The sequence below is a fragment of the Protopterus annectens genome, chromosome 4.part1 (genome assembly GCF_019279795.1).
Source record: "Protopterus annectens isolate FY-2018-M chromosome 4.part1, PAN1.0, whole genome shotgun sequence".
Classification (NCBI taxonomy): Eukaryota; Metazoa; Chordata; order Ceratodontiformes; family Protopteridae; genus Protopterus; species Protopterus annectens.
In genome coordinates this window covers 352499199-352512597 of record NC_056734.1, presented here as the reverse complement: position 1 = coordinate 352512597, position 13399 = coordinate 352499199, and the positions used below count along the sequence as shown (strand labels likewise).

General features: G+C 37.7%; 1 protein-coding gene across 2 annotated transcripts in view; it reads right to left on the bottom strand.

The window, feature by feature from the left end:
• The window catches only part of ARHGEF4 (Rho guanine nucleotide exchange factor 4), a 1506374-nt gene that overhangs the window by 633714 nt on the left and 859261 nt on the right, over positions 1-13399 (bottom strand). For both annotated transcript variants that reach the window (XM_044070170.1, XM_044070171.1), the window contains one exon: positions 283-425. In XM_044070170.1, the coding sequence (XP_043926105.1) occupies positions 283-425 (143 nt within the window). The remainder of the gene's footprint in view (positions 1-282; positions 426-13399) is intronic.

The following is a 13399-nucleotide window of genomic DNA, read 5'->3' as shown; positions in this document are numbered from 1 at the left end:
AAGTGTAAAAAGACAATAACTTGGTTCATTATCAAGACCCTAAAATAGATCAAAGACATGATTCAGATATACAGTGGTAGCTATGCTGTGCAAACCTTGTGTATAATTTAACTGGTTTAGCGAAAACAGCATCAAATTCTTCACACAAAGCTGCCTACCAAGCTCAGACAGTGGTACATCCTTACAAATACAACACTCTTGCTATATTATTTAATGTAAGTTTAAAAGAGCAACATACATTCAAAAGCAGCAAACAAGCATTCTAAAAACAAATTTGCTTGCCTCATTTATTGCTAGCTGTTCACCTCCTCCTCCTCCAGGATGTCCATAGCGATGGTTCGAACTCCGAAAGTCTTCATAAAAGTCCTCATCACTTTCTGCATCATCATTTAGAACTGTCTTATCCAGGACTCCATCTGAGATCACTAAGTAGTAAGGAAAATAAATAAAATAAAATAAATGAATAAATATAAACAACTTCATACATATGGACAGCATACATTTGTTAAAGTACTTCTGCTTTATCAGGTAGACTATCTCCTTTAAATGAACGAAATGGAAGAAAAAACCACACCGGATTCTCAAATAAAGGATAGCGCTTTCGTTTACTAGAATTAGCAAAGTTCCTCAGACCTGGTCATTCATTGCAGTCTTTTGTTTTTTATAGGTCTGAGGAAGTTTGCTAATTCTAAAGTTTAAAACTCAAATGTCTGTTATTATTTTCTGACTTCAACCCTCAATGATTTGCCAAAAAACACAATTTTATGAAAAAGAGACCAAAAATATGAGGCAAAAATCTGGACATTCTGCAAAAATCTGTACAGTTGAGAGGTATGCTGGGTAAGAAGCTTTGGCCAAGCTAGACCTGGTGAAGCACACCCTTAATTTTTGAGAACATGCAAATTATTTATTCCCATTCATGTTCAATACATTATTAACTTATCTCTTTAGAATTTTTGATCTTTGGAGAATATCCCACACTTTTCTCATTCCAAGCATGGCTCTGGACCTCCATGCCTACTTGATTATTGTAGGCTGATTGCTTTCCTATTTTCATTGGCTAAAATGCTGGAGAAGGTGGCAGCCATACACGCGTGCACACACACACACACACACACACACACACACACACACACACACACACACACACACACACACACACACGCGCGCACACACACGCACACACACACACACACACACACACGCACACACACACACTCACACACTCCCCCTAATGCACACACAAAATCATACCCTTCTTCTCATCCTAACTAAAACTCTTCCTTCAACAGAAAGCAAACCACTGCTGCCACAGAGCTGTACATTAAAGGCCTATGTTTGCCTAGCATGTTTATACAGGCCTTGATCGGAAAAGCTCTCAATTTATATAATGTATATAAATATTAATAAGTATGTGTATTTTTGTTAAGCTTTTCTAAGACTGTTTATTGTGTACTTATTTCCTTATTTAATTTTCATTAAATTGTGATCAAATGGGCCTTTGGCTACAGTTCATACACCTTTAATAAATAATCAACAGCTTTAGTAGTTGAATGACATACAGAGAGAAAGAGTGCATAAATATTCAACTAATGGCAGTCTTCTGACATCAGGACTTCAGAATTTAAAATTGAGGACATAAATCCCCCTATACTGATTAAGTCCAATCCAACATACCTCTAGTAATCCAATAATCTGTCCCATATGACATATAACAGACAAGGCTTAGTTTACTGAAATTGATGACACATTATATATTACAATGACAGCAAGACAGAAGGTGCAGTAGGTGGCAAAGGGTAAACGCTTACTCAGTAGGAAGAACTAATACAACCAAAATGTTTTGACATTATTTTGAATGTACAAACTCGATCTCAGACAAAAAGTGTTTGCAGAGTGTGAATAGAAAATTTCAGTGACAGTCTGCGACAAATCAATGAAGTATAGTGAGCACTTAAACGTAATGACAGCAGCAATAATCTAAGATGGGGGTGGTGTTTTTACTAAAGATCGTACATCATAAAGGAAAGAAAGAAAAGGCAAGCATAGTTGAACTTTATAGGAAAGGGGAATGACATCAAACCTTTTTCTGTGAAAGCATAGGGCTCCCTCTGGTGTCACCCGGATAATATGCACAAAAGTAATCCGTGCATTATAATGCAACTCTGTATTCTGTAATCACTTCTTTCTGTCTTAAGGTAAATTTGAATCATTTATTTTAATAACAGCAAGACTTTAGATGTGAGTTTAATTTTGACAGAGTGAATTAGTATAACTTGATAAGTGCTGCAGAGACATGGGGTCAAGCTTATCAGTAAGAATAATGAAGTATGTTACTGAAGGGTACATACGCACATGGAGTGGTATAAAATCCCAGGAAGAAGAGATGACTATCTGAATTTGGGGGTAGGGTAAAAGGAATGAGAGTGGCAAATAAAACTATAAAGAAGTACCCTGTTACTTCTCCTCAGAACAGTAACAGCTTCGTGAGAGCAGAATGGCTGGGATTAATAAGGGACAGAAAGAAGGAAATGTGAAAAGCACATAGTTAGGGAACACCTCAATAATTAGAAGAAAAATAAGTATGATTGAGACAAGCCACAAAATAGTGAGAATAAACTGAGGATGGAGTGAGCAGAGTGATTTTCTTTAGATGGAGCAATACAGGCTTTAATGGCTGGCAGATGGGGCATGATTTTACTGCTGCCTGTGTAGAATGCTGAGTTCTGTGGATATAGTCTTCTATCACTGAGTGGCATCACATTAACAACTGAATCGCTGACAGACAAGGGGAGCAGTGCACAGAAAGAAAGCTTTCCAAGGATGATTTGGGCATGCAGATTATGATATTTGATAGTGACTCTGTATGTATTATACTTTTGTTGGAACTCTGGATATATATATCTTTTTATTTCTATTGTCATATGATCTAAAAATTCTGTAAAATAATCAGCACATTCGGTAACTGATCAAATAAATAAACAAATAACACTGGCAAATAACACTGATGGGGAAAGATCCAGTGATGTTAGGTGTCTGCTGGAAAATGCAACACGTGGGTAAAATGGTAGGGTGAAAATTTAGGTGGGTTTATGTAAGAAACATACCTATCTATATATGCAGTTTTGAACTGGGTATGGAACATGCTGCTGCTACATTTCCTACTTGTAACCTATTTGCTGGACAGAATAGATTTTCTCCTTGTATTTAGATGTCACTCAAGACATGCCACAGTAAAATACTACATTTTTATATATGGTTTAGAAAAACAAATGGGTAACCAGTTGTGTTTTATTTCACATAGAAGTCATCTAAATCAGGTAAGAAATCTAGAGGAAATTCCTGTAACAAACTGCATGGGATATAAAAAAGTTGCAGCCACAAATATGCAGTATGTATCCATTATTATATTGCCTATAAATGCATGGAAGTAGCTACAAGTGAATTAGCATTTATAGTATAGTAGTGAGCATATCTGTCTTCCAAGCAGATGACTGGAGTTTGATTCCTGGCCAGTAAAAGAACCTATGATCTATAGAATGTTTTCTGTTACCTGTCTTCTACGTAATAAATATTTGCTTGGATGAATAAAGTATCATGAAGACCAGGGCCAAGCAGGAATGGTATTTCATTTAGAAAATATGTAACTCTTGTAAATTATACAGCCTGCATATACTGAGCAAAACACACTACTGCTAATAAAGCAGAAGAACTATCAGCTTTATAATGTTAGCCATTCATACCTTTATTTCATGAATATGAGCAAATATCTTTAATATAGTTATTAATATTCAGAGTTCATCTCTAAATAACTCAATCTAGAGGTGCTGAAGATTCTTCTTTATGAGTGCTTCCAGAAAGCATCTCTGCCTGAAACAACCGCCCTCCCCAAAGTATTGTAAAATGTTTTGTCTTTATTGCATGTTTTTGAACAGAAAGGAAGAAAAAGAAAAAGAGAAAAGAAGCATAAGAGGCACTGGGCACTTTTCAAAGGAACAGATGTTACTAATTAGCACATTGACTAATTAGCTATATTGATCATATGTAAGGTTTTTAGTTTATGTCATTGCTGTAGTATATTCTAATGATGTGATAGATGTTCCTACTGCATATTCAAATGCTCCTTACATCTGTTCTGTCCCCAGTTCTCCCCTAAATTATTTGAATTCTACCAGGGGAACTATGCATCCTCTGTTGAGAAATACTAAATTATTTATTTCATTATTTATTGGCCATGTGTTTTCTTGTTTAAACATATCAAATGGTAACTGTATGTCTTGCAAATCTGCTCTGATCCATCATCAAAAGACACATAATTTTTCTGTGATTGCTACTAGATACATATGTTTTAGTTGGTTTTCATTGCTTTCTGTTACTCCCGAACAGCGAGCAAAGAAGTCTCTGGTCTGCATGTTTCATGACAAAAACACTGCTGTTCAATTGATTGGCTTTATTAAGCCAATGAATGGAAGGCTGGAGTATGTCTTAATTGCGGGTTTATATCATAAGCTTGAAAGCTGATAACTCTGAAGCGCAAAACTCCGAACTTCAAACCTCGAAGTTCAAAAATGTTGAACTGTAGAATGGAGTTCGCCATAGAGTGCAGGAAGGGAAGATTTCCCTTACTGCATTGTAGTGCGATCTCGGACTTGGTATATTTAAGTAACGGGGGGTGCAGGGGGGCTTGCTCTCCTGCATAGAGCGTTTTGGTTTTTGTTTTGGGTAATTAGGGTTTTTTTTGGTGGATTCAATGTTGTCAGCTTTCAAAGTTTGAAGTTCGTGGTTTTGAGCTTCGGAGTTATCAGCTTTCGATTATGTGACATAGACCCTTATTTGCAAGATAGGAAAAGCATGAAAAATGGATGTGGCCTTTCTCTAATGGATGTACAACTTCTGAGTTAGCAGATATAAGAAAGGGGAGTTGTAGGCAGCTTGTCTCTTGGAAAAAATGCTGGGAGTTTTAATTTGTTTTTAAATTTTGGATGGGTTTCCTGTTGTTGAATTAATAAAACTGATTGGACAAACATCAATGATTTTTTCCTCAGTACATGAATATAACCTCTTCCTATTTTGTATGATGAATGCAATAATAAACAGGCACAATGTCAGAACCTTTTGCTTAATGACATATTATGTTATAATGGCAACACACACTGTGGAACTGGGTATGACAGAATAACATAGGGTTACTAAGGATGTGGTCCATAAACTCTATGATGCCAGTCTTCAAGATGACCTCTAGATGAAAACAATACTGCATGACATACAACTTCCCATAGTTACCTCAGTAACATTTAAAAATATACACCCCATACACTGCACACACATTATGTGAAATGTCAGTGAACAGTAATTTATGTCTATGATGCAGTAACACAATATTGCAAATATACCAGAAGCAGGAGTGTCATCTCATACATTACCCTTTCATTCTGTGGCTGGTTTCTAGCTAAGAGTAAATGTTGAGAGTAAGATGGACAGAAAATCAGACATCTATTTCTCTATCTATCTATTGATCTGACTCTGTATATTGCCTGTGTATCTGTGTAGCTATGTTTGTCTGTCAGTCTATTCTGTCTTTTAGATAGCCAGTCTTAGAACTGAAATGGAAACTATCCTTGTATTACTACTAACACGACCTGGGGGTTGGAGAAGGACTAAACCTTTCTTTTTTTTATCCTAGTGTTTCCTTGGTTTGGAGCTTTCAGTTCAATATTGTTACAAACACTTTTTGGATAGTACCTCTCAACCTCTTAGAGCAAAAAATCTGGACAAAGCCCAAAAATGTTGGGGGGATAAATAGGGACAGATTTTAAATATTGCTCTTACAAACTTGGAAAGTTAATAGAATAATAGGTTTTGCATTAGCATGAATTTTCTGAAGGATGTGGAGTCTTAAACTCAAATGCTTGTCATTATTTAATAACTTCAATCCTCAGCTATTTGCCAGAAAAGTACAGATTTTAGGAGGAACACACAAAAAATATGAGGCAAAAATCTGGACATTCTGTGAAAATCTGTACAGTTAAGAGGTATGATTAGTAAGGGTGAATCTAGAAAAAGTCATGTTATACTGTCCAGATCTGAACACAGGCTGTTTGTCCAGGTGTATTATACCTGCTGGTTCTGAATCATTCATATCTACCTGTCACTTATGGTTAGAACAACTTTGTTCTGTTGACAGAACAGTGTAAATAAGAAGTCTGCCCAAAGCATAAAGGATTCATGAATTACAGCCTACTTATTTAGGTGAAAATATAGAAATAAAGTGATGATGTTACATTCAGCATACTAAACACATGCTAGTAACACTTGAATGTTGTTAAATTCCCTGCAGATTTAATTATGTTTTAGGAATTTACCTCACAAACAACAAATAAAAGCTTCAATTGTTTGCACTAAAGGTGAATCAGAATAAGAATCACATTTATTGGCCAAGTATGCATGCATACAAGGAATTTGACTCCGGTTTCAATGACTCTCCAAGTATGAATTACATAAATGACATACATACAACTATTAAGAACAAGAGAAATGACATACATGCAACTATTAAGAACAAGACAAAAAAATAAATATACATGTACATAGGGTCGATATTAGATCATCAAAGTGTTAATACTTCGAATGGTCTAATATCGACCTGAAAACAGTGAACGCTGAAAGTAGCAAAGCTGCAGATAACCAAATGTTTTCCTAGGGAAAGAATTTGGTTGTCCGTTTCTGTGGCTTTGCTATTTTCAGCACTGTGATGGAAAGTTATGGGTTGGGTTCAGGTAAGTGTGTGATTGTGTGGACGTTAGGGTTAGGGCGGGGTATGTGAGTTAGGGTTAGGGCGTAGGTGAGGTGAGTGTGCAATAGTGACAGACTTTAGGGTTAGGGTGGGGTATGTGTGTTAGGGTTAGGGCGTGGGTGAGGTGAGTGTGTGATAGTGATAGACGTTAGGGTAAGGGCGGGGTATGTGAGTTAGGGTTAGGGTGTGAGGTGAGTGTGCGATAGTGATGGACCTTAGGGTTAGGGTTTGGATTAAGGATAGTGGATAGATTGTACAGTTTAGTGTAGGGTTAGATGTAGGATTTTAAGTGTATGTGTGTGACTTGCTGTTTATTTGGTGTGCTTGTGTTGTGTGTGTGTTTCTCGGAACAGTGAATTTTTTCACAGGGAAAAAATTTGCTGTTCTGAGCTTTTGATGTTTTTAGATTTCGTGATTAGAAGTTCGAGGTTGTTGTATTCGATGATGTGCTGTTTTTTTGAACTGATATAGACCCTGTACATATACATATAAGGTGCAAAATGCAACTCAGTGCAAGAAATACTGAAATAAACTCTGAAAAAACATGTAATAGTATATAAACAATACTGTAGAATCTTTGGAGGCTTGGGAAAAAGAATACCCCACCCTAATAAGCTGAGTTAACCATTTATGAACTTGATGGCCTGTGGGAAAAAACTGTTCTTATATCTGCTTGTTTTGGTGCATATTAATCTATAACGCCTGGCTGATGGTAATAGTTCAAAAAGATGGTGGCCTGGATGTGAAGGGTCTGTGATGATCTTTCTGCCCTTTTCATGACTCTAGAATAGTACAGGTCCTGTAAGGAGGGCAAACTAGCACCAATGACATTTTCGGCAGACCTGACTATTTGATGTAACCTGTTTTTGTCATGATTAGACAGAGATCCAAACCACACTGTTATGGAAGAGCTGAGAACAGACTCAATGACTGCTATATAGAACTGAATCAACAGTTCCTGTGGGAGGTTGAACTTCCTCAGCTGTCTCAGAATGTACCTTTTTTTATGATGGACCCTACATTGGTCTCCCACTTCAAGTCCCGGGAGAATATTGATCCCAAAAACTTGAAGGATTCTACAGCTGACACAGCAGTATAAAATATAAAGAGGGGGGATAATATTGTAGTACCACTCCTAAAGTCCACTGTTATCAGCACAGTTTTAAAAGTGTTCAGTTCCAGATTATTCTGACTACACCAAAGGGCCAGCTGCTCAACCTCCCATCTGTATGCAGACTCATCACCATTGCTGATGAGCCCATTGATAGTTGCATCATCTGTGTGTTTAATAAGCTTGACAGAGGGGACCTTTGGAGGTGCAGTCATTAGTGTAGAAGGAGAATAGCAGTGGGTAGAGCACTGGTGAGGATCATTGTGGTATCAGACTAAGAGGTTCAGACCAAACCTTTTCCACACCCACACATTCCAGCTCATCTTATGGATATTACTCCCTCTGGCATGTCCTGGGTTGCCTATCAGGCTTTCTTCTAGACAGTTGTGCCTTGTAAAACTATATGATCAGTAATGCAGGGATGACCCTGTGGGATGTCTGTCAAGATCATTTGCCCCCTCTCAGTCCAAAGGAGCAGTGTCTCAACCTTGACGGCATTCTGGATTAACAGGTTCCTCAACTTATAATAGGCAGGACACCATGTAATACTGCTGGGAAACTACATTTTAACTACTTATACAAACAATTGTGTTATTTCAGTCAGTATTAAGAGTTGATGACCATAGCTGAGTATTTGTCTAGACTAAATAGTAACGTGTGAGCTTTGTTTGAGCACTCAGCATTTGCTTCACCACACCAGATCAGTGCAATACCTGCAAGATTGTGGGCACTGCCTTAAGCCTCATACAACCAGTCAACAGCCTATCTCCATCATTTGTGAATAAGATCCTTAGGTACTTAACTTCTCCATCATGTCCATCTGTCTTCACCACCTGAAGAAAACATTACAGCCTCTCTGTACTTCATAAAACTGTGTATTACACATCATGGACAAATGAATCAAAATGTCAATACCATCTGGAGACAATGGAGATACCATCTCTAGATTGCCAGACAAGACACACTTCTTGTTCTGAGTGTGCATTTCAGGGCCAAAGCCACACTTTTTGGAAGTGCATAACACCTTCCAGAATGTGATCTCATCTACCAGAAATGGAAAAGTAGTAAGTCACTCATAGTACTACTGTTTCAGTGGAAGTTAATTACAATACTAAATTTGTAGCATTCAGTACCATGATTAAGCTGTTTGAATGTGAAAAAATAATTTAAATTGAATGAGTAAAGCAAACACCTACTTATCTTATCCAATTTAAACAATTTTCTCACATTTAAGATTATTATGAATCATTGCTCCAGCTTGAAATGGTGTTTGTCTTTCGGCTTTTCCCGGTAAGGGGTCGCCACAGCGGAACTCTGGTCCGCTAATGATTGGCAGTAGATTTTTACGAAATGCCAAGGTGCCAGCTCGACGCCCAACCTTCAACAAAGACACGCTCATTTACGCACGCATGTCTTTCGAATGCTACCCAACCATGGGGAGGACATGCAGACTCCACACAGAAGGCACTCCAAAGCCCAGCCGAGAATCGAATAGTAGAACCTCTTGCTGTGAGGTAACAATGCTACCGCCGTACCATTGCAGCATCCATTGCTCCAGCTTGAAATAAAGTATTTAAGAAGTGTACAGCATGGTGTATGTTGTGTATACCTGGCTATGCCCCTAATATATTGGAATGCAAACCATGAAAATGACAGTGGTGATAGCACAGAATCTTCCACCTTACTGTCTTTAAATAAGTTTGATTTTTAACCCCTTATGGAGTGACTCAGCTGACAGCAATATGTCAAATTATGATTTTTGCAAATTTGTTAAAGATTGGCTAAATATGTGTCAAAATATTAATATGTGTTCATAAATTCATTCTGCAAACTGCCCAAAAAGAACAAATGGGGATACTTGGGATTAACATAGCTAGGCTTGTATAGGCTCTAGGGCCGCTAGCCTAGTAACTTCCTATGAACCTATAATAATAGAAAAAGATGACCCTGTGTAGCAAAATAGGTTTTCTATCTTTGAGGTCAGTGACCTGGATTCCACTACCATTTTGGATTTCAGAGAGACAGGCTTCATAATCTGGATGCTAACTGTCTTCTCTCAGGTGATAGCTATGACATCTGCCACTGCTACACAATCCAGGGAAACAAACAGATGCAACAGGAGTGTCGTGCAGGTATGACAGCATTATTACACACGTCCATGCAGGGTTATTGTTGATGATTCATTCCATCTGGGTAAGTGTTCTCCCCAGATAGGTTGCTCTCTTATGAAAATGGTGTTCCCTACTGAGGAATTACATCAAGGCTAACAAACCAAGGAGTCAGGTATATGCTTGATATTAGTAGTTGTGCACAGATGTCAGCAGTACTGGTAAAAAGCAGATAAAATAATGGGGAAACAGGCTATTTTCAATAGTACATTTAGAAAATACAGTGTATAATTGCTACTGAAATCATATTTTTCATTATTGGTTAGGAAAGGACACTGGCCATGAAAAGAGCAGAAAAGAGGAAATGGAGTGGCTCATTTATTTATTATTTTACTTTGAAACACAGTGGTGAATGAAAGGATAGTTATCTTTATTACAGCTACTCAATTCAAGAAAATGGGTCACCCTTGCAAGTGGATGAGCTGCTAATTTCCATTTATAACAGTGCAGTCCCTCAGTTCCATACAGTGTCAGCTCCTGACACTACATGGCCTACATTTCTGCTCACAACTCAACAAAGTGTATTTGCTTTCAGTACCACTCCTGTTATGCACTGCTCTTTCCTAACTGATTGCTTGCAGATGCACTAGCAAATCAGCAAATGAAAAACTATGATGGCCAAAGCATCCTCATTTATGCACAGATTTGCACATCATTGTATTTGCTTGTGTATTTGGATTCTTACTCATTTTTAATGTTGCCTTTGGACCTCACACAGGTCTTCCTAAACAAAATATACCTCACAATATACCTGAAACTAGCAAACATCCAGCCTCTCGCACAAGATCAGGACCTAAAAACGCTATCAAAAAATAATCATACTACATCGATGGGCCATAACAATATCCCTTAATGCAACTTAAATAGCATGAAGCACAATTTAGCCAACCCTCCAGTAACATTGTTCAGCCTTAGCCTCCATGCAGGTTTTATACCAAGTGAATGGAGAACAGCTATAGTCATTTCCCATCCATAAAAGAGGACCTACCACGAACCAGGCAATTACAGACCCATACGTCTGACCAGCCTCTTTTGCAAAGCCATGGAAAGACTTATCATGGAATTAATCAATCAGGACATAGAGAACCTTTAAAACACAGGACCAGTCTCAGTTTGGATTCGTGAAGGGCAGATCATGCTTACTCAACCTGTTAGACTTTTTTTGAAGAGCTGATCAAAGCAATGGATGAAGGCAAAGTACTATGTACCACATACCTCAATCTGGCTGAAGCTTTTGACACAATCCCCCACTTGGGTATAGTAGAAGAGCTAAATATACTGGGAATAAACCCCTGTGTCACCCACTGGATTGCAAACTGGCTCACAGCTAGGACACAGGAAATCAAAACAGGGGAAGCTACCTCTACAAAGAGACCACTCACCAGTTGAGTACCCCAGAGTTCTGTACTAGGGCATCTCCTGTTTGCCATCTACTTCTCTGAAGTAAAAGCCAGTACCAAAGGGCTCTGGCTGACTAGGTTTGCAGATGATGGCAAGCAAGGAGAAGTCATTGAATCCCCAAATTACTTAATCATCCTACAGGAAGGCTTGTCCCAAATGAATAACTGGTGCCAAAATTATGGACTGAAACTAAATGCCAAAAAATGCATTATTATATTATTTTAATAAGTCATCTACCCTAGGGAACTACTACATTGACAATATGCCTCTAATAGTTGATTGAGTATTCAAGATTTGGGAACTTATGTGGATAGTGACCTAGCTTTCGACCAACACATGTCCTTTTTCATAAGAAAGTCCTATTACATTGCACAGCTTGTAAACAAAGGGATTGTGTCTAAATCTAGGAATGTCATTGTCTCCCTTTACTCAACCCTGATTAGGCCAGTCATTGAATATAATGCTACTTTTGGCAAGTATCTGTCCAGACACATGCAACAACTGGACTGCTCACAGATACCTTACTAAAAGAACGCAAGGCCTAAACAATATGTCCTACATGGACCAACACAAAGCCCTGTTACTATACTTGGTGTCCTACAGATTGTTAAGAGAGATGACCTGAGTCTGGCATACAAGCCATCTTCAGTCCAGTACTTGTGGATTTACTAGACATTAGAAAGTCAAATGGCATCAGAAATGCTCAGTCTAGGGATTGAAACCAATTCTGCAGCATCAACAGAATGGTTTGAAGAGAGAGGTATATCTTGCAGGTGATATATCTGCTCTGGAATAGAATCCCCATCCACGTAAAACAAAGCTCATCCCTCTCCGTATTCAAGTGCAACTTGGATTTATTGATGGGAAACAGAAACTTTACTCCACAACTGCCCCCTGTACTGCTAATAGACATATGCAGCTCCTAAATACTTTGTCCCATGCATGGATCCCCTCAAATTATCAGTGGTATGATCCCAGTTATTCTCATTAGGGGTAATATATAATTATCAACCATGGGGTGGGGAAGGCCAGTCTATAACCAAATTAGATAGGTTAATTCAAGCACAAAAAGGGAAACTGGCCAGGCTTAAAATGGCCCATAAGGACAGCTAGCCTAGTACTTATCCATGAACCCATGAACTTAGAAAATGTCACCTTCGACTAATTTAACAACATGAAATTAATTTTATTAATGCTTGTATCAATTAACTGGATCTCAAAATGATATTTTGAATTAATGTTCATGCTAGTCTTACATTCTTTTTTCCAAATGCACATTGTAAAGAAACATAACAAGTAACTGTTGGAAGCTCAAAGTGTTTATTAATTTTGTGTTGTCCACCCAGATACAAGAATCTCTGTGAATTTAAGAACCAAATGAACTGACTCTGTACAATTTACATAGTTTTAGTGCTCTCGTTTTCAAAAAAGGCCACATCTGTGTCTTTTCATCCTAATGGAATCTTAGGTACATGTAAACATATTGATTTAATGGTCATTGTCAAAGTTAATGAATATTGGTTATTGCCCTTTTCTTACTGGTTACATTTAAAACAAATTCTGCCACCTTCTGTAGCGTTGAATTGCTTTTTTAAATAAAATCAGGAAAATAATTTGTTTTCTTCTTCCAGACTAACCACACTGCCACACAATGAATGTCATATTTTTAAGTAGCTTTATTTGTGGATGATTTCTATCTATTCACAGTCTGTAGTTGCTGTATTCAGATGGATATCTGCTATCTAATAAAGCTTCCTGTTCAAATGTTGTAAAGTTAGTTCATTCATGTTGTCATTTTTAAATCAGTCATGTTATCTTTTCTTTATTTTCAAATTAACAAGCAAGCAGGGTTCCGTTGAAGTAGTATGATAATTATATACCAGTCCTATCTATGACACACAGAGATTTCTAGAAATTTCCATTAAA